General features: G+C 35.9%; 1 protein-coding gene across 1 annotated transcript in view; it reads right to left on the bottom strand.

Annotated features, from left to right (window-relative positions):
- Positions 1-453: 453 nt before the first annotated feature.
- Positions 454-22492, bottom strand: part of MAEL (maelstrom spermatogenic transposon silencer) — a 77318-nt gene continuing 55279 nt past the window's right edge. The window contains exons 9-12 of the mRNA XM_077156850.1: positions 14686-14748; positions 13818-13950; positions 1317-1392; positions 454-752 (exon numbers count right to left, since the gene is read on the bottom strand). Coding sequence (XP_077012965.1) covers positions 565-752; positions 1317-1392; positions 13818-13950; positions 14686-14748 — 460 coding nt within the window. The 3' untranslated portion in view covers positions 454-564. The remainder of the gene's footprint in view (positions 753-1316; positions 1393-13817; positions 13951-14685; positions 14749-22492) is intronic.

The raw sequence follows: 22492 nt of genomic DNA, 5'->3' as shown, positions 1-22492 counted from the left end.
GCCATGTAATTTGGCTAAATTTTGGGGCAAAATATAATCTCTTATATCTTGGCTTCTCATCCTTCAAGAGACTATTAGTATATTTCCAATGGCAAAACTTTGTTTTGCTAAAGACTAATTTTCTTATATTGTTGCAATGAAAATAGTCTTCACCTGTCTAGAGTAAATTAAAGCCCCACATTTCACAAGGTGAAGAAATATACTAACACTACTTTAGAATCTTTCAAAACAGATATTCAATCCCTTTATTGTAGAGGAAAAGAATTAACTTAGAACATTCCCAAAATACAACTCTGAGCACGCCAGCTTTGTTCTTAGAGGACTCAAAACTTGTATGGCATTCTAATCATACAGTCAGGAAGCAACAAGCCCTTGATAAAAAAGCAAAACTGCCAAGTTCTTCTCTAAATACAATTGTTTTTAATCTATGAAACAATTTCCTTCTGAATTAAGTAGCTTTTAGAATACTGATATTTATTATTGATGTGATCTATCTGTTCAATGACTGTAGTCAGAAGGGAAGATGGGCATGTTATTTTTCCAGAAACTGAAAAAGTACCATCATTAAGATAAGGAAGAGAAAGATTTGTATCCATCTTTTTGGGCCATGTAAGGTGAGAGTGAAGCCTCACAGCTGGAGAACGTATGGATGTTGCTGGAGCAACTGGAGATACTATCTAGTAACCGGGTAATCCCTCTTCCCCGAACATTGCTATTTTGGCCAGAAATTTTCACTGCAGATGGATAGGCACCTAGGATATTGAAAATACAAGAAAAGAAATATAGCAATTTTGTAATGTGTTATAAAGAAATTTCTAACAGACTTATCCTGCTGTAGGCTTCTCATTAGCAAAGCCATAATTAAAGAGATTAATTACTTAAACTGGCTAAATCCACCAGGAGAGAAATTCTTAAAGGCAAACAGACTGCTAGAAAAGAATGTTTCTCTTTGGTTTTAGGTCAGGACATATTTAAGCCTGGAAATTTAACTTAAGTTTTTCAGGCACAATCTGAAATTTTATGCCCCTAGATTTTAAAGCATCCCCATCTCCCCAAAACACTACTGCTACAAGAAAAACAGGTTCTCTTTTACATGCCTTGAACAAACTCTGAGGAATAAGTTAAATTGTATTAAACTACTACACATCCAAATTATTTAAAAGTGCTAATGCCAATATAGCCCCCAAATTCAACAACTTCCTTATATCCTAAAGCTAGTTTAGAAGCATCTGTTTAAGTACCACAGCCTGGGATCTTCATAAGCTTTAAGGCCCTAACCTCTCTAGGGTGCATATTATAAAACATAAGATGCTTACCAGTGGGTGCGTTTGATCTTTGCTCCTGATTAGATGAGCTGAAATGAGAGAATCCTGAACTCTCAACCCTTAGCTTCTATAAGAAACAAAAAGATACCAGGGAGAAAAAATGTTCATTTCTCATCAATTATTGGAGGAGCTGCCTAACTTTCAAATTACTCTTTACAAAATGCAAACTAGCATCCAAATATTTTTTAAACATCCAATCAACTTTAACTTTCATAGATAAACAAGTTCCTTATATTCTGGGAGTTGCTTAAGTTGTTTGTTTTTTCATAGTCCTTTTTACGAAGTTTAAGTGTTGCTTTCTTTCCACAGCAACCCTTTAAAAACATTTAAATCACTTCTGCTCCAGAGAATATTCACAGCAGTGCCTGATTTAAGTTGGTACTTTCTAATGGACGGGGGTTAATAAAACAGAAAGTGTAGTATAATGGAACACCGGCTTTGGAGTCAGACTGCCTGGGTTAAAATCCTCTCTACCATTATGTAACATTCTTGTTAAGCCTTGGTATATCATCTGTCAATGGGGCATTTACACAAAGCAATAACAACAACAACATTAGCTGTATTTATTCAATGCTTAATAAGTGCCAAGCACTATTCTAAGTGATTGTCACAAATTAACTTTTAATCTTCATAACCCTTGAGGGAGATACTATTATTTCTATGGAGGAACAAAGATTAAGCAATTTCCCAAGGATCACAGGCCGAGCCATTATATGAACACTTGTAAACACACATTAGTCATACAAGAGCCATGTTCTTAACTTCTATTAATTAAATGAAATAGTGTACAAACTGTCTGCCCCTGAATGCATATGATCCGTTATTCATTCCCTCTTTCAACTAATGTTTACTTAATGGATACTATGTTTTAAACAGTAGGGGTTGGGGGTGGAGACACACTTGCTAGAATGGCTGGTATTAAAAAAGCAAAAACTAACTGTTGGCCAGGATGGAGAAAAACTGCAACAGTCAGGCATTGCTGGTGAGAATGTAAAATGGTGCAGCCACTGTAATAATAAACAGTTTAGCAGTTCCTCAAAGAGTTAAACATAGAATTACCATATGACTCTGCAATTTTACTTCTAGGCATATACCCAAAAGAAATGAAAACGTGGACTCAAACTTATGTTCAAAAAGTGTATCTGTGTGCATATTCACAGCATATTATTCACAGCATATTATTCACAATAGCCAAAAGATGCAAACAACCCAAGTGTCCATCAGTTGATGAATGGTTAAACAAAAAGCAGTATATACGTACAGGAGAGTATCATTCAAAAAGGAATGAAGTGTGCCAGTAGCCATGTTTCTTGAAGATGACTGTATAATGATATAGCTTTCACAATGTAACTGTGTGATTGTGAAAACCTTGTGTCTGATGCTCCTTTTATCTACCTTATCAACAGACGAGTAAAACATATTTATCTACCTATCAACAGACGAGTAAACCATATGGAGTAAAGATGAATAATAGGGGGAACAAATGTTAAAATAAATTTAGAGTGAAATGCTGGTGATTGGTGAGGGAGAGGGGTGGGGGGTATGGTATGTATGAATTTTTTTCTGTTTTCTTTTTATTTCTTTTTCTGAATAGATAACAAATGTTCCAAGAAATGATCATGATGATGAATATGCAACTATGTGATGCTATTGTGAATTCCTGATTATATACGTAGAACAGAATGATCAAAAATTACAAATGTTTGTGTTTGGTGTTTTTGGCATTTAAAAAAATTTTTTTAATTAAAAACTTCAAAAAAAAAAAAGGAATGAAGTTTGGGTACATGCTATAACATGAATGGACCTAGAAAACCTTGTGCTAAGTGAAATTAGATATAAAAGGACAAATATTGTATCATATCACTTATTTGAAACATCTAGAATGAGCAAATTTACAGAGACAGAAAATAGATTAGTGGTTACCAGGGTCCTGGGAGGAGGAGGGAGGAGGGTTATTGCTTAATGAGCAGAGAATTTATGCTAGGGATGATGAAAACAATTTGGTAGTGGATAGTGGCAAAACACCATAACTAGAAATTAAATGAGGGTTAAAATAGCAAATTTTTTAGGTTATCACACTTTTTTTAAAAAGAGTAATGAGTATTAAGATGCACTAAGAAAACAGGAAATAATCCACATGGAACAGACATTTCAGTCAGAAAAGACAAACAAAATAAATCAGAAAATTTGTTAGACATTCTATGGTAAAATATCTTTGTAAAACTTGGGCAAGAATGATGGAGATACCTGCCTGAGATAGAAGATATATATTTTTTCCCTTAGTCCTCACTCTCCAGGCTAAAAGGTAAAAGCAGAGCCCCAAGATTCAAAGGATTCTCAAAGAAAAAATAAATGTGCCAATCCATTATGAAAAGACAGAACAGAAATTATAAACACCTTTCTGTGGTATTAACTTTTTCCCACTTTACTATTGCCTCATTTTAAAATTTTTTTAGCTTTACTGAGGTTTAACTGATGTGGTGATAACTTTTTAATTCCTTCCAATGTTTAAAACCCACAAAGTTTTCATCAATAGCTAGATGTTGTGACTATGAATATTAAACCAAATTGAAACAATACAAATAAAAAAATAAATCAGTAGATTATTATGTTAGATAAGTACCAGAGAGAAAAATAACATGGTTTGATTAAATGCAATAGTCTGGGAAGCCCTCACTGAGAAGGGGGCACTGGCAGAGATCTGAGCAAGGTAAGAGACCCAGTTGTGGAGGTATCTAGAAGAACATTTCAGGCAAAGGGAAAAGCTGATGCCTGATGTTGGCATGATTGCAAACAGCAAGGAAGCTAAAGGAGCTTAATGTAGTGGGTGGGAAGCAGAGTGGGAGGAGACGTGGTCAGAGAGGCAGTGAAGGACCAAAGCATGTATAATCCTGTAGGTCACAGTAAGAAATTTCTTTTACTTGAAGTGAGATGGGAAGCATTTAGAAATCTGAACAGAGAAGTCACTTTAAGTTATTCATATCTTACCAGATCATACCTGTTCTAGCTGAGAATAGATTGCAGTGAGGCAAGAGGAGATGACATAAGAGATTACTGCAATAATCATGGTGGCCCAAACCAGGGAAACAGCAGTGGAGACTGCAGTGAGGAACATTGTTGAATTCTGTATATACTTTTTGAAGATAGAAAGTGAGGAAAATAAGTAAAGGATGACTATGATTTTGGACCTAAGGAACTGAAAGAGCTGCCATTTAATGAGCTAGGGAACAGCAAGGAAAGAAAGGGTTTTTGAGGGAATATTAGGGTTTTGGCTTTAGAAATGGTAATTTAAGACTGTCTATTAGATACCCAAATGAAGATATCAAGTGGTTTGATATAAAAGTTTTATGTTAAATAGGAAAGATCTACTTTAGAGGTATAAATTTAGGAGCAATTGGGTATGGATGTGGTTTATAAAGCCATAAGGCAGATGAGATTACTAGAAAGTGGACGGGAATAGAAAAGAGGAAATTTCCAAGAGCCCTGGACATTCTAACATTTCAAGGGACAAGAAGGACCCAACAAAGAGAACTGGCCAGTGACATAGGAGGAAAAGATCCTGGAAGCAAATGAAGAACATGTTTTAACAAGAAAAGTGCATTCAACTGGTTAAGGCTGCTTTTATATCAAGTACAAAGAGGCCTTATAATTGTTAGATTTAACAACATAAGAGTTCAGTGGTTACCATGACAAGAGCTGTTTCAATGGTGTGGCAAGGGCAAAAACCTGTGTGGAAAAGATTAAAAAAGAACAGTGAGTTAAGTACTCTTTTGAAGAGTACTCCTCTAAAGGGGATCAGAGAAACAGGGAAGTGTTTTTTTTGTTTTTTCTTTTAAAAGATGAGATTGTACAATGCAGGTTGATGAGAATGATTCAGGAGAGAGGGAAACCTTGATGATGCAGGGAGTGGAGAAAATTTCTGGAACTATATCCTTGAATAGTTTGGATGATGGAATCTAATATAAATAGGTTGGGCTTAGATAGGAATACAGACAATTCATTCATTAAAAGAAGAACAAAAGCAGAGTATGCGGCTACAGATTCAGGTAGATGTGACTGTAGGAACATGTGGAAAATCTCTCCTGATCGCTTCTGTTTTCTCAGAGAAAAGGCAAGGTCACCAGCTAGAATGAAGGTGAGAGAAGTGATAGAAGGGTGATAGAAGGTGAGAGGAGAGGACAAAATGTTTGAAACAGTTCTCTAGCAGAGGTAGAGATTAATCAAACTAGAGAAAGCAACAACTGCCAAGCAACGCTAAGGGCCCTCCTGAAGCTGGTGGTAATGCAAAATTAGCAAAACCAGTCAGCAAGGCAGTTTCATTCCATCCTCACTTAGCCTCACAGGTTTAGAAGTAGAACTGATGGAGTCAGATTTAACCAGGGTTGGTATGTGTCAACCACGTATGATGATGAAAAGAAGGGCCAGAGTTGAGGGTAAACACTAAGCAGTGGAAACGATAAACTAAGGTATCTAAGCTGGGAAGGAAGGAGGTGAGGAGTAGGGGTGAAGGGATATAGAAGGGGACATGAAACTGCAGAGCTGTACAAGTGTGAACCTGAAGTTGTGTGATACAGTGGCTCTTAAAGGAGTATGAAACAGTAGAGGCATTAATGAATTGTAGGTCCCAGTAGGGGGTCAAATAATTGTTGACACTGGTATACTAGAAGAATGGGAGTCAGAGATTAGGATACCTGAAATTGATGTTATGGAAGAGGTGGCACTGGGTTCTAGGAAATGATCATGGAAATAGGTACTGATGTGTGGTGGAAGATAGGATTATTGGAGGAGATGTCAAGGAACAGAGGTCAGGCATTTGTAAGGATCATTTGTAAGGAAACTGAAATCAAGAATTCTGAAAGGATCCTGAAAACTATGGCAGCTTAGTGAGACGTGGAATTTAGTTCATCCTCCAGAGCAGCTAGTAAATAGCCCAGAACAATTGCTGGGGCCACATCAGTGACTAGACACACAGCATACACCAGTCTGGACAAACGGAACCAGCTGTGATCCCACCTAGAACTGTGGTGAGCTGCTGAGGCCGGCAGCCTTCCCTCACAAGGCTGGTTCCCAGAGGGGAAAGGAAAGAAACTTTACTAGCAGCAGGCTCAACCAAGCTCCAATTGTGGAATTAATTAACAAATTCTGACTACTGAAAACAGGCCCCCAGCTCAGATAAACCTCAAATAAGAGGTAAAGTTATTATTATTTTTTTTTGCCCTGGTGCAGAGGGAGCAGGGCTGACAGAAAAACAAAACGAAACAGATAATTTTTTGGATTGGACAGCACAAAATACTTGTAAAGGTCTGGACCCTAAAAAAAAAAAAGAGGGGCACATAGGACCTAGAGATACATAGAGTAACGTACCAACTTAAGCTCTTGATTAACAAACCCAAGGAACTGCTCCAGGTAATGGCAGAATTAAGCTTTTCTGAGACAAAGAGGCTGGTCAGGTGAAAGGAGGAAATTCCCTGAAGGCTGTGCCTCCCTGAGGAGAGGAGAGGCACCCAGCTCGGGTGGATTCCCTCCCTGAAGGAATTCAGACACTAGGGACTAGAAAACTGAAGCAATTAAAGCCAGCCTACAACCTCCTCCGTCTCAACTTAGCCCCCAGCAGGGAGAGTCTGCTAAAGTTAAAGGTACCACATCACTTGATACTGGTGGGAAACTGCAGGCAGACAAGTGCCACAAAATGGGCAGGATAGGAAAAGCACTGAGTCTAAAAGGCTTTCACAGGAAAGTCTTTCAACCTGCTGGGTCTCACCCTCAGGGAAACCTAATGCAGGTGACTCTTTCCTCCTGAGAGGAGTCCAGTCTAATCTGGAAAAATCTGACTGGGTTCATAATATGTAAGTAGACCCTCCTAAGGAAAAAAAAATAGGCTCCATACAGGCAGGGCAAGAAACAAGGACACAAGAACTGAAAATTTCTGATTAAACAAAACCTATGCTGGAGGTCTAGAATAAGCTGAACTGAATGTCAGAGAACAGAAAGAAAACAAAGCTATCCAGCAAGAAAATCCTAGGTAAAAGTGAAAATAATCTCTAGAATGAACTAACTAAGGAAATTAAATGCCTAGATGCCAGCAAAACTAATAAATCATACTAGGAAAACTGAAGATATGGCCCAGGCAAAGTAACAAATCAACAATTCAAATGAGATACAGAAGTTGAAACAACTAATTCAGGATGTTCAAACAGACATGGAAATCTAATAAAAAATCAGATCAATGAATTGAGGGAAGATATAAAGAAGGCAATGGGTGAACAACAACAAAAAAAGAGATATCCAAAGTCTAAAAAAATCACAGAACTTATGGGGATGAAAGGGTATAGAAGAAGAGAAGAAAAAAAACCAACAATAATGGAAACCTACAGTGCCAGAGAAGAAGAAAGGATTAGTGAACTGGAGGATGGGATACCTGAAATCTGACAAGCAAAAGAAAATATAGGGAAAAGAATGGAAAAATGTAAACAGGGATTCAGGGAATTGAATGACAACATGAAGTGCATAAATACACTTGTTGAAGAGAAGGGAAAAGGAAAAGAAAGACTAATGGAGGAAATCATCACTGAAAACTTCCCAACCCTTAAGAAAGACTTAAAATTACAGATCCAAGAAGTACAGCACACCCCAAACAGAATAGATCCAAACAGACATACTCCAAGACACTTACTAACTTGAATGTCAGATGTCAAAAGAGAAAGAAAGAATTCTGAAAGCAGAAGGAGAAACGCAATCCATCACATATAAGGGAAGCCCAATAAGACTACATGTAGATTTCTCAGCAGAAACCATGGAGGTGAGAAGACAGTGGTATGATATATTTAAGACTCTAAAAGAGAAAAATGGCCAACCAAGAATTCTATATCCAGCAAAACTATCTTTCAAAAATGAGAGGGAAATGAACATATTTTCAGATAAAAAAAAATCACTGGGAGAATTTGTGACCAAGAGACTGGCTCTGCAAGAAATACTAAAGGAAGCACTAGAGGCAGACAGGAAAAGAAACGAGAGAGAGGTGTGGATAACAGTGTAGAAATGAAGACTATCAGTAAAGGTAAAAAAAGAAAAAAATTAGATATGAAATTAGATATAAAATCCAAAAGGCAAAATGGTAGAAGAAAGTACTGCCCTTACAGCAACAACACTGTTAATGGATTAAACTCCCCAATCAAAAGACACAGACAGGCAGAATGGACTAAAAAACAGGACCCACCTAAATGCTGTCTACAGGAGATGCATTTTAGACCCACAGACAAACATAGGTTGAAAGTGAAAGGTTGGAAAAGGATATTTCATGCAAACAACAATCAGAAAAGAACAGGAGTAGCTATACTAATATACAACAAATTAGACTTCAAATGTAAAACAAAAGAGAAAGAGAAGGACACTATGTATTAATAAAGGGAACAATTCAACAGGAAGACATAACAATCATAAATATTTATGCACCAAGCCAGATTACTCAAAAATATATGAGGCAAACAATGAAAACACTGAAAAGAGAAATAGACACCTCTACCATAGTAGTTAGAGACTTCAATTCCCAGCTCTCATCAAGGGACAGAACATCTAGACAGAGAATCAGTAAAGAAACAGAGAACTTGAATAATACAATAAACAAACTAGATTTAACAGACATTTATAGAACATTGCACCCCACAATAGCAGGATACACCTTTTTCTCAAGTGCTCATGGATCATTCTCAAGAATAGACCATATGCTGGGCCACAAAGCAAGTCTCAATAAATTTTAAAAAGACTGAAATTATACAAAACACTTTGTTGGATCATAAAGGAATGAAGTGGGAAATCAATAACAGGCAGAGGGCCAGGAAATTCACAAATACATGGAGGCTCAACAACACTCTTGAACAACCAGTGGGTCAAGGAAGAAATTATGAGAGAAATCAGTAAATATCTCGAGGCAAATGAAAATGAAAACACAACATATCAAAATTTATGGGATGCAAATTCACTGTCTTAAATGCCTATATCAAACAAGAAAGAGCAAAAGTCGAGCAATTGACTGTTTACTTGGAAGAACTAGAAAAAGAACAGCAAAATAACCCCAAAGCAAGAGGAAAGAAATAACAAAGATTAGAGTAGAAATAAATGAAATTAAGAACATGAAAACTTTGAGAAAAATCAACAAAATCAGAAGGTGGTTCTTTGAGAAAATCAATAAAGTTGATGGATCCTTAGCAAGGTTGACCAAAAGAAGAGAAAGGTTGCAAATAAATAAAATCAGAAATGGAAGAGAAGACATAACCACTGACTGACCCCACAGAAATAAAGGAGGTAATGAGAGGATACTATGAAAAACCTTATACTAATAAACTAGACAATGTAGATGAAATGGACAATTTCCTTGAAAGGCATGAACAACCAACATTGATTGGAAAAGAAATAAATGACCTCAACAGATAAATCACAAGTAAAGAAATTGAATCAGTTATTAAGAAGCTTCTCCAAAACAAAAGTCCAGGACCCGATAGCTTCATATGTGAATTCTACCAAGCATTTAAGAAAGAATTAGTAACAATCCTGCTCAAACTCTTCAAAAAAACTGAAAAGGAGGAAAGGCTACCTAACTCAATATATGAAGCCAACACCACCCTCAATACCAAAGCCAGACAAAGATACTACAAGAACAGAAAATTATAGAGCAATCTCTCTAATGTATATAGATGCAAAAATCCTCAACAAATTTCTTGCAAATCAAATCCAGCAGCATAATAAAATAATTATACAGCATGACCAAGTTGGATTCATCCCAGGTATGCAAGGATGGTTCAACATAAGAAACTCAATTAATATAATACATCATATCAACAAATGAAAGCAGAAAAACCACATGATCATCTTGATTGACAGAAAAGGCATTTGAGAAAATTCAACATCCTTTCTTGATGAAAACACTTCGAAGAATAGGAATAGAAGAGAACTTCCTCAACATGATAAAGACAATATATGAAAAACCCACAGCTAACATCATCTTCAGTGGAGAAAGACTGAAGGCTTTCCCCCTAAGATCAGGGACAAGACCAGGCTGTCCACTGCCACCCGCTGTTAACATTGTGTTGAAGTTCTAACCAGAGCAATTAGACAAGAAAACAAAATAAAAGGCATCAAAATTGTAAAGGAAGAAGTAAAACTCTCACTGTTTGCAGATGATATGATATCTACGTCGAAGACCCTGAAAAAATCCACACCAAAACTATTAGAGCTAATAAATGAGTACAGCAAAGTAGTAGGTTACAAGATCAACATTCAAAAATCTGTGTTTCTATACACTAATAATGAGCAGTCTGGGGGAAATCAAGGCAAAAATTCCATTTACAATTGCAACCAAAAAATAAATTATTTATGAATAGATTTAACTAAGGATACAAAAGGCCTATATAAAGAAAACTATAAGAAATTGCTAGAAGACATCACAGAAGGCCGAAATAAATGGAATGGCATACCATGTTTATGGAATGGAAGACTAAATATAGTTAAGATGTCAATTCTACCTATATGATTTATAGATTCAATGCAATACCAATTAACATCTCAAAAACTTACTGTGCAGAAATAGAAAAACCAATAACCAAATTTATCTGGAAGGGCTGGGTGCCCTGAATAGCTAAAAACACCTTGTGAAAGAAAAATGAAGTTGGAGGTCTCACACTACCTGATTTTAAAGCATATTACAAAGCTATAGTGGTCAAAACAGCATGGTACTGGAATAAAGACAGATATACTGGACAATGGAATTGAATATAGTGTTCAGATATAGATTCTCTCATCTACGGACAATTGATCTTTGATAAGGCAGTCAAGCCAACTCACCTGGGACAGAACAGTCTCCTCAATAAATGGTGCTTAGAGAACTGGATATCCACAAGCAAAACAATGAAAGAGGATCCATGTCTCACACCCTATACAAAAATTAACTCAAAATGGATAAAAGACCTAAACATCAGAGCTAAGAACATACAACTTTTAGAAGAAAATGTAGGGAAATATCTTATAAAACTTGTAATAGGAGGTGGTTTCCTAGATCTTATACCCAAAGCATGAGCATTGAAGAAAGAAAGAGATAAATGGGAACTCTTCAAAATTAAACACTTTTGTGCATCAAAGGACTTTGTCAAGAGTATAAAAAGGACCTTCCTGGCAACATGGGACAGAAATCCTACAATGAGCTCGGACTCAGCATCAAGGGATTGAGAAAACCTTCTGACCAAAAGGGGGAAGAGTGAAATGAGACAAAATAAAGTGCCAATGGTGGGGGATTCCAAACAGAGTCGAGAGGTTATCCTGGAGGTTATTCTTACATATTAAATAGATATCATCCTTTTTAGTTAAGGTATAATGGAGAGGCCAGAGGGAACTGCCTAAAAATGTACAGCTGTGTTCCAGTAGCCATGTTTCTTGAAGATGATTGTATAATGATATAGCTTTCGCAATGTGACTGTGTGATTGTGAAAACCTTGTGTCTGATGCTCCTTTTATCTACAATATGGACAGATGAGTAAAAAATATGGATTAAAAAATAATAGGAGAACAAATTTAAAATAAATTGAGTAGATTGAAATACTAGTGATCAATGAAAGGGAGTGGTAAGAGGTATAGAAAAAATAGGGGGACAAAGGTTAAAATATATTCGGTAGATGGAAATACTAGTGGTCAACGAGAGGGAAGGCTAAGGGGTATGATATGTACAAGTTTTTCTTTTTATTTTTCTCTGGAGTGACGCAAATGTTCTAAGAAATGATCATAGTGATGAATATACAACTATGTGATGATATTGTGAACCATTGATTATACACCAAGTATGTAATGTTCGTATGTTAAAAATGTTTATACTTGTATGTTGTTTTGTTAATAAAAATATTTTTTAAAAAAAGGAATTCTGAAAGGAATACTAAGCAACACCCAGCCAGGAGTACAAAGAAGGAACAACTACTCAGGGATCTTTTGACTCCAAAAGGGCATAATAAGGTAATCCAGCAGCCTGGATGGCATGAAATTCAAAGCCTAAGAATTTTAAGGAGAAGAGAGGAAAAAAGTCAAGAAGCACAATATTAAACAAAAACTACCACCTCAAATCTAAGCCCATGACAAATTAGGAAGAAAAGGATGAGTATCCTTTGATGACGCTACTTCAGTTAAAGCATGACAGGTCTTAATCCTCTTACTGGGGCCCTTTATAAAAGAATGAAATTCAGACAGAGAACAGGAAACTACAGAAGCCGGAAGCTCAATCAATGCAACCCATAAGAGAAGGGAGAGTCCAGCAGATACCACCATGTGGCAGAGGACCCAATGATCACTGGCAGTTGGCCTTCAGGAAGAAAGCACTGCCTTGATGATGGCTTGAATTGGACACTCTCAATGCCTCCAACTGTAAGCTAATAAATTCCCATTGTTAAAAGCCAACCCATTTCATGGTATCTGCTTTGAGAAGTCTAGGAAACTAATACAGAGGGAGAGAGAAAGGTCTTGTCCAGAGTACATATGGAGAGCTCTAGAGTTCCTCTTAAAAAATATATATTACCATACAATAAAATTGACCTTTTTTGGTTGTACACTTCTTTGAGATTTAACATATATAGAGATCTGTGTAACTACCACTATAACCAAAAACCTCCCTCATACTATCCCTTTATAGTCCTTCTTTCCTGTAAACCTGGAAACAACTGATCACATCTCTGTAGTTTTGTCTTTTCAAAAATGTCATAAAAACAGAACCATATAATATATAATCTGTTGAGACTGGCTTCTTTCACTCAGAATAATTACTGTCTTTAAGATTTATCCAAGTGGTTGTTCATATCAATAATCCACTCCATTTTGAGGGGATCCCTTTTCATGAACTGTTTTATTACTATTTTTAAATAGTAATATTTATTTTAGCATCTACTATGTTCCAAGGCAGAGTACGTGGCACTTTCATGTATTGCTGCATTTAATCCTAACAACTAATAGACCACATTAGTGTTCTTATTTCAAAGAAATCAGTACAGAAATTTCAAGTAATTTATATAAAGTCACACAGCCTACATGTTGCAGAGCCTGAAAGGTGATTCTAGCCCCATGCTCTCAACTGTTATACTCTTAGTAGGATAGAAAGGCCAACAGATGAGCAAGGAGTGAAGAAAGGCAAGAGAGAAATTAGGTAGTTATTAATCAAATTTTGAATCACGTCTTACTTTAATGTTTGGAATAAATGTTTGATGTGTTTTGCATAATGAGTAACTGCTAATTTAAATTTTCTTAAAACTTTGTTAAATGTAGCAGAATTACATACCAGGAAAGAAAAAGAAGTTTATGCAAGATATAACTGGATTAAGAACTATATGAAGTTCCATGAAAGATTTCATAAAAGTTTAAGGGAAGGCAGAGAACTAAACAAAGGTTAACTTCTGGCTGCTGTTGCCTAGGACCACACTGTGTATGACATTCTGAAACCACGAGATCCCCCAAAAGTCAGCTCCTTACCTGGTAACGTCCTGCATCCAGTACAACCATTTTGGGTGTCACACTACTGCTGGCCTCATAATCTTGGAGTGGTACATGAGCCTCTGTGAGCTGGATTCCAAAGAGAGTGGCTAGAGAATTACTAATGCAATACCTTTAAAAGGAAACAAGGAAAGTTCACTATCAGAATCCTACCTCATTCACTCTAACAGCATTCACACTTTTAAAATTTCTAACATAAATAAAGCATCTGAGAAAGACTGTTCTAAATTGGAGAAAATTTAGATAATCAAAGCACATCAATACTGATAAGCAGTACCCTATTAGACAAAACTTCAGGTTTATTTTAGGGGGATGGGAATAAGGGTAAAGAACATTAGGATTCTCATATATTTAAGGTAGATAGGGTAGCCCAGAAATAAGCCTACAATCATAAGAAACTTTTCTGTCCTCAAACCCAACAATCATCTGCTGTGGAAAGGGCTTACCAGAGCACCCAGAAACGTATGGGTCTCTAGGTGCTTTCACTGCAAAATAAGAAAAGAGCCTGTATTTTTGAGCACCCTTATAACAAAGTGCTGTCCTTAATGATAACAGGGAATTTCACTCTCTTACAGGAGCCCTGGAAAGAAAAGCTTTCAATAAATAATTCTGAAGGTTCACCCAAATTGTTCAGGAGGTAACCATACCACATATTTAGTGACACTTGTCACTAAGCATAGTAATAAAAAGTAACGTGAAGCAAAAAGTAATCTTTGTTTAAAAGAGAATTGTAAAAATAGAGGTGAACAGAGATTCATTCCAAATGCCAAAACCACAGCAAGCAAAATGGCTAAGAAGAATTCAATCCTGAAAAAAGCATTATAAAGAAACTCTTTCCCTGACTTACGCAATCTTCTTACAAACGGCTAAAGCACAGAAGAGGATATCATTTTCTTCATGCCACTTGCATCTGTATCAAAAAAAAAAAAAGACAACTTTAATACCCTGATCTAACTGAAGTTAGCACTGCTTAAGGATTTTTATATGCCAGATATAGAACTTATCTAGGTGAAATCATTTAAGGAAAATCAACAATATTATTCAAAGATTAAATACAAAAACAGATTTTTGAAAGCTATGCGATCGACACATAACAGTTGCATTTTACTTTTGAAGTAAAATGAGTGCCCTAGATGCACATTAGTGACTAATGTCACTCATTCCACAAAGATTTACTGAGTTCATATTATTTGCCAGGCATTGTTCTAGGCAAGGGATACAGTACTGTATGAAAGACAAAAATTCTCATCTACACAAAACTTACATTCTAGTGGGGAATGCAGACCAAAGAAAATATGTAAGTATACACAGTGTTAGTTGATAAGTTCTAAAGAGAAAATAAAGAAGAAAAAGATGGTATGACATGTTGGGGGACGATGACATTTTAGGTGAGGTGACCAGGAAAGGCATCTCTAAGAAAGTCAAGTTTGAGTAAAAACAACATGTTTTCATGACAAGAACCACCATAAACTTGTGGATATTTTCCAGTGAATACATAGTATCACTGCAAAGACAGTTTAGACTCAGAACAGTACTATTTAAATAACATAAAGCTTGCCTGAAGTTAGTAAGACTCTTCATTTAAAATTATAAGCAGTAAGTGCAAAAAGTCAGCATTGCATTTAGTCATAAAGTGGGAGATTAAATACATGATTTCCCATTCTTTCCAAACAAAAGTGACACAATAAAGGTTTTCATAAAATTCTAAAATTTAAAAACTCTAAAACGAGGAGTGAAGTGCTCAGACAACTTCAGAATCAAGAAATGTTTAGTTTCTAGTTAGTTTTATTCCTTGTCCAAATCTTAAACTTCAAGACTACCTATCTCATATACACATTTTCCATTTGAGATAAAATTTAAAATGGAAAGCAACTGACAAATCAACAATATATTTCAGGATTAAAACAAATAAGCTGGGCAGGCCACAGTGACTCAGCAGGCAGAGTTCTCACTTTCCATGCCAGAGACCCGGGTTTGGAGTCCCGGCGCCTGCCCATGCAAAACCAACAAACAAGCCACTTGTATAAATGTGTGTACATGTATATATATAATATTCACACACGCACACACCTGACACCAGAGAAAAATGCCTCACAATCTACAGTTATATTATGTTTTTACTCATCTTTCTTTATCCTCTTCCCCCAAATCATGCTATCAATATCTGTAAAAATGAGTGTTTTCTAGTAAAGGAAGGTTTGTTCATTCTATTAATCTGTCAAAAACCAGAATTACTTGGTACACTTTGTCAGTCACTAATGTTTACTGGAGTCTCAAATCTAGCTCCAAGTTTACCTCATCACAACCTTATGTCTTCTGAATAAGTTCATGTCCTACTCTGAAAGCTCCAACTCGTATATCTCACCAACTCAAAGGATGTGTAGCATACAGGTCTTTAAACTCTTCTTTTACTCTCGATCTCAGAAGATTGCAATGATCTCCTTTCATCCTACTTCAGGGTTACTCTTCAGCAATAATCCCTGCCTTTACTTGCCTTATGAACTACTGTCATCCTACAGATACATATACTCTATGGTCTAGTCACACTGACTCATTGGTTTTTCTTAAATTGTCTGTGTGCTTTTGTTCCCTTGAGCCACACTATTCAGGTCAGTTTCTTCTCTTAGAAAGGTCCTTTCTTTAAACCTAATCTCTGCTCATAGAAATTCTATCCATCTTTCCAGAAGAACCAAATAATACATTTGTTGTATAACGCATTTCATAATTTTTAACCCTTACAATGAAATTATTTTTTCCTCATTTGGTCTACCACAATCCTTTGAAACTCTTAAAAGTTATGAGCAATTGCCATATATGACTGTAGTGTCTTCACATGCTTAATTGCTCTTATTAGACAGCAAACTGCAAGGGCAAGGATGAGCATTCCACCAAATCTAGTCTAGTGCCTTATATACAAAAGCTGCACAATATTTTGTTGAATATCAAGAGCTCATTAAATTGGACTAGGAAAAATTATTCTAAAGTAATGTCAAATATAAAACTGCATCTCAATATTAATATTGCTGGGGTTTCTGGTTCAAGACAGTGACGTGAATGCATGTATAAATTTATCTCCTCTTGCTATGACCCTATCAAAATGACAGTCAAAGCTAAAGCAAAAAATGTTTATCTGGTACAAAATTTATATTTTGACTAGTGCATTTCCTAATATAACATATGTGGACAGTTTAATTGAACACCATAAATACATGGAACCTTGAGTAGGGGATGAGATTTTGTAGGTTTGTCCAGAGTGATGCCCCGATAAATCCCAGAGTGATTTGAACAGTGAATAAAAAAGTATTTGCAAAGTCCCCATGGGGAAATGGCGAGAAAGGGGGAAAATTCAACTTTCCCATGTGGAGAATTCCTGATATTCTCACAAGCAGTGGGGACAACCAAAGCAATGGGCCGAGACCTCAATCTTGAGATTTGTTCATATGAAACTTAACCCCACAAAGAATAGGCTAAGCCTACTTAAAATTAGTCCTAAGAGTCATCCCAGAGAACTGATTTTTTGTTGGTCAGATGTGGCCTCTCTCTCTCTGCGAACACAACAAGCAAACTCACTGTCCTCCCCGCTCTCTATGTGGGACATGACTCCCAGGGGTGTAAACTTTCCTGGCAACGTGGGACAAAAATTGTAGAATGAGCTGGGACTCTGCATCAAAGGATTGAGAAAACCTTCTCGACCAAAAGAGGGAATAGAGAAATGAGACAAAATAAAGTGTCAATGGCCGAGAGATTCCAAACAGAGTCAAGAGGTTATCCTGGAGGTTATTCTTACACATTTAATAGATATCACCTTTTTAAAAAGTTAAGGTATAATGGAGAGGCTGGAGGGAACTGCCTGAAAATGGAGAGCTGTGTTCCAGTAGACATGTTTCTTGAGGATGATTGTATAATGATATAGCTTTCAGAATGTGACTGTGTGATTGTGAAAACCTTGTGTCTGATGCTCCTTCTATCTACAGTATGGGCAGATGAGTAAAACGTATGGATTAAAAATAAATAATAGGAGAAATAAACGTTAAAATAAATTCAGTAGATTGAAATGCTAGTGATCAGTGAAAAGGAGGGGTAAGAGGTATGGTATGTATGAATTTTTTTTTTAAATCTTTTTCTGAATTGATGCAAATGTTCTAAGAAATGATCATAATGATGAATATACAACTATGTGATGATATGAGTTAATGATTATATATCAAGAATGGAATGATCACATGGTAAAAATGTTCATGTTTCTATGTTGTTATGTTAAAAAAAAATGACAATCAAAGAATAAAAATGGTAGATGTACACTATAAAGAAGAAAATAGTAGAAGGTATCCATGGAAAACAGTTTAATGAATCTGCGGTAAACAGGAAGTAAACAGAGGAGTGGTAACTGAGGAAGTCACAACCTTCAGTACTCAGAACAGGCTGCAACAGAAAAGGGAGATCTGCCTATCAGAACTCTGAGGGGCTCTGAACTTGTAGTCAAGCCCCTATCTAGAGGGGTAGGGGTAAGAGACAAGGCTGCACTACTTTTGTAGAAAGAACAGTACCTGTGCAAATAAGCAATCTGTTCTTGGAGAACTAGGCAGCAAGAGTAGATCCTGGTACCCCACAGCAAAGCCCTCCATATTCCAGCATTTAGGGTTCTGCCTCTAGCTTAATAGCCAGCTGCCTTGTCTGCTTTCCATATAGCAAAGCCTAATGCCTAATCAGTCGATACTTTCCACTGATCAAGAGAGCATTTATGGACAGATCATGGTGGCTCAGCAGGCAGAGTTCTCGCCTGCCATGCTGGAGACCCGGGTTGGATTCCTGGTGTCTGCCCATGTAAAAAAAAAAAAAAAGAGCATTTACTTGATTTTAAATCTGGAATATGAACAGATAATCAGGGGTTATCAGACATTAAGGAAAGCCTGCAACTTGAGAAGGACCAAGAAAGGAAGACCAAGTTGAACAAGAGGTAATATAACCCATAACCCAATAGAATAAGATAAGTCAGGAATGAAAACTTCTTCCCCAACAAAAAAGTATCTCACGGAGATTTGCAAAAAATTTCATACCCATGACCTAATTTTTCTTCTCATCTCTTCAACCCTCATCAACACTGATAATCGCTATGATCTGTTTAACACGAGAAGGCTGAAAGGACAAAGATTAAGTCTCTACCCAAGTTTGAAAATACCAGAACCTTTTAGGGCTTTGTGTCAGGTATTTTTCTTTTTCTGATGTCTACCTAAGTGATCTCAACTATAAGCTCATCAAGGCAGAGGATTTGTCTCTCATCATTGTATCTTCAGTGCCTAGAAGTCTGCCTGGTACATAGGGAAATAATGCTGGCATTATCCAAACCTCTTCACCAAGCTCTGGACCAGGACAACCAGCTGCTTGTCTATTACTGCAGTTCTGATGCCTCACCAGTGCTTCAGACTATTCTAAACTTGTTCCTCTCCTTCTTCCCCTTCTACTTAGTTGTTCACACCAAAAACCTGGGCATCACCCTTTGGCTTCTTCTTTATACTCTCACTACCTATATCCAGTCTATCAGTAAACTCTACCAGTTTTTACCAATCAATCTGAAACCCACCTCCTACTCCTTTCCATCTTAACTGTCACCACCCTAGTCCAAATCATTTCTTGCCTGGACTACAGAAATCACCTACTAAATACAGACTCCTAACTTCTTTTCTTGTCTCATTCCAATTCATTTAAAATTCAGAAATCTTTTAGAAACCTAAATTTAATTCTACTGCTTTTCTGCTTGATAAAATTCCTTCCAAAAGCTAACAAGGCCCTTTAAAGTTTCTGGTCCATGCTTTTTCTTCAACCTCCTTTTGTGCCCTCGCCCTTTGCTCACTAGCCCCCAGTTGTACTGATAGTCTAACAATTCCCAGTAAACACTAAGTTTCTCCTAAAGCCTTTGATCTCTGTGTCCAGGATTTTTGCATGACTGCATCCTTCTCTTGCTTCAGATCTCAGCTTTGTTACAATCTTTAAAAAAAAAAAAAAAAAGCCTTCATGTGTATTCTATTTAAAGTAGTAGCCTATCTTTTCCTCCATTCTCTCCTCTATCAGAATACCCTAATTTCCTTTTAAGCACCTATCACAAGTGAAAACAAACATTTTTAATATTTTCTGGATGTCTTTCTTTCCCATGTACATGTTAACTTCATGCAAGCAGGACTACATTCATATTTGCCACTGTACCTTGAATACAGTGCCTAGCACAATGCCTGACATAGTGGAGATGTTCAATAAATATTTGCTAATTAAATAAAGGCTGCTAGGTTTCAATCATCAGGTCAACGACAGTGAATTAATCCAAGGACAATTATGAAAAGAGGCAAAGCGAGTGGGGGGAATCTATAAAAGTTATATACTAACCTCCAAAATAACATGTTGGTTATTAATTTACTTACTGAGTATTCTAATGTTCATTCTGAATAACTATACTCAATTCCATTAATATAAATTCTACCTATTTCTCATAGATAAAGAGACAACACTTTTGAAGAATTTATTGCAAACGTTAAGGTCTTTTAATAGGTGTTTAAGAATAAGAATAGTGTTTGAAATGAGTTCCATCTGCTTATACTCTTATACTAAGAGATTCTAACACCTGTTTCTACAATCCATTACTACCCAAATTCCCTTGTGATATACTCTATTTTGGAATCTCACTACATTATGACGATCCATCCTGTTCAAAGCAATTATTAAAATGCCTAAAAAACAGTTTAATATTTGACAAAATCCCATGGCACAGACCTAAAAGAATGTTTTAGACCAAAAATCTATTTGGTTTTTGTTGCAGCCTAAACTTACTACTGTATTTCTTCAATTCTAAAACTTTTTTTTTTTCACATTTTAACTTAAGTTGTAATATATATCTTAGAACTGAAGTATTCTACAATTGCTTTTGAATACTTTGGAAATAATTGTCATTGCCTGACCATGTACAAATTTGATTATTCTTGATGATTAGACTACTGCAATCCCTCGATATTTTAATCAACAACCCAGTTAAAGATTATCTGAGGAAGTATTAGTTTATGAAGTCCCTGAAACTTTCTACTGAAAGCTTACAATAACATCAAGAAAGAACCAGCATTAACACTTGGTAAAAGGGTGTCAGTGGCTTGGAAGAAAATCTGAGAGACAATAGTGGAATTCTCATTTAATACGTTGCATCCATTATAAATTATACTATATTAATAATGTATAAAACATAGACAATGAATGACATTGCATATGAGGTTTTAGAAATACAACAGCCAGTAACTGAGGTAATAGTGGCTATATAAATTTAAATAAACACACCATCCATAAACATTACAGATTAAAAAGAACAAAATTAACCAAATCAAAATATATACCTGAGAGAACACTACAAAATTCAATTGTCTGTAAATAGAAAAATGTAAACCTTAATTTCTAATGGAGCAATTTCTCAAGCTCCTTCCCTAAGCCTTTGTATATAGTTTTATATGGAGAGAGTCAGAAAAAACTGTAGGGAAGAGAGAAAAAGGAGAATATAAGATTTAATTAAAATTATCCCTACAATGACAAAGTCCACTCTAGCTGTCTAAATACTGAATGAATACTGGTGAATAAGAGAACTGACTACAGAAAAGGGACTTAAAAGTGTCTGTGGGACTCAAGGAGGCAGTTTTGTAAGTAATGATTCTGGGCAGAAAAGGGTAAAAAGAAGGAGAAGAGCTATTTGGAAACTGCACGGAGAAAAAAAAAGTAGGACTGGGGAAAATTAGGATCCTGCAGGACAAAATAAATGGAAGGACCCATAATCACCCTTCCGAAATCATTCATTAAAGATACTTCACTACTCTAGCAGAAGGAACTTCTGAGCTAAGAATCTCATAAATTTCCTAAAATCATCATCCTTGTCCCAAAAATGCAAAGGAAAATGCATGTTCATTCACAGAAAGCTATTGTAAGAAGAAAACAGAAAATGAGAATCAAAACACTTTGGCTAATAACATACCTGCCTCCAGGAAGAAAACATGAAGACAAAAACTAACATAAAATTCCATATTGAATTAAAATATCCTCAAATGAGAATGGGAAGATAAGAAAACACAACCTGAATGAGAAATTTTTAAACTCAAAAATGGACAAAATAGGATGAACTTAAATAAGAGTTAACTAAACTCAGGAAAGAAATAGAAGACAAAAATTATATCATAAAAGAGCTAAAATTCAAAGCTTCAAGGAAGAAGAGATTCAAATAAAAACTTAATGGAAACCAAAGGAAACAGAAAATAATCATGAGAATAAAAACAAGATTAAAGAAGGAAGTACAAAGGATCAAAGAAAAGTAAAAGGAATGAAAAACAGGTAAGAAAGATTAAACATACATATTAGATTCCCTTAGGAAGAAAAATTAAACAATGGAGCAAGAAATCAAATAAAGAAAAATCTCCAGAAATTGGACCAAATTCTACATATTGAAAGGGCTCACTGAGTACCTATGAAAACTGAACTGCAATAATAAACTCAGAGAAATACCCTAGTAAAATGATTAAACTTTAGAGATGAAAAAATTATATTTAAGGTCTTCAGTTAAAAAGACCAAATAACTTACAGGACAAAGAGAATCAACTGACCAAACTTCTCAAAAACAATACAGAGCAATTCAATAG

This window comes from Tamandua tetradactyla, chromosome 4, assembly GCF_023851605.1.
Source record: "Tamandua tetradactyla isolate mTamTet1 chromosome 4, mTamTet1.pri, whole genome shotgun sequence".
Taxonomy (NCBI): domain Eukaryota; kingdom Metazoa; phylum Chordata; class Mammalia; order Pilosa; family Myrmecophagidae; genus Tamandua; species Tamandua tetradactyla.
This window is presented reverse-complemented; position numbering and strand designations above follow the sequence as displayed.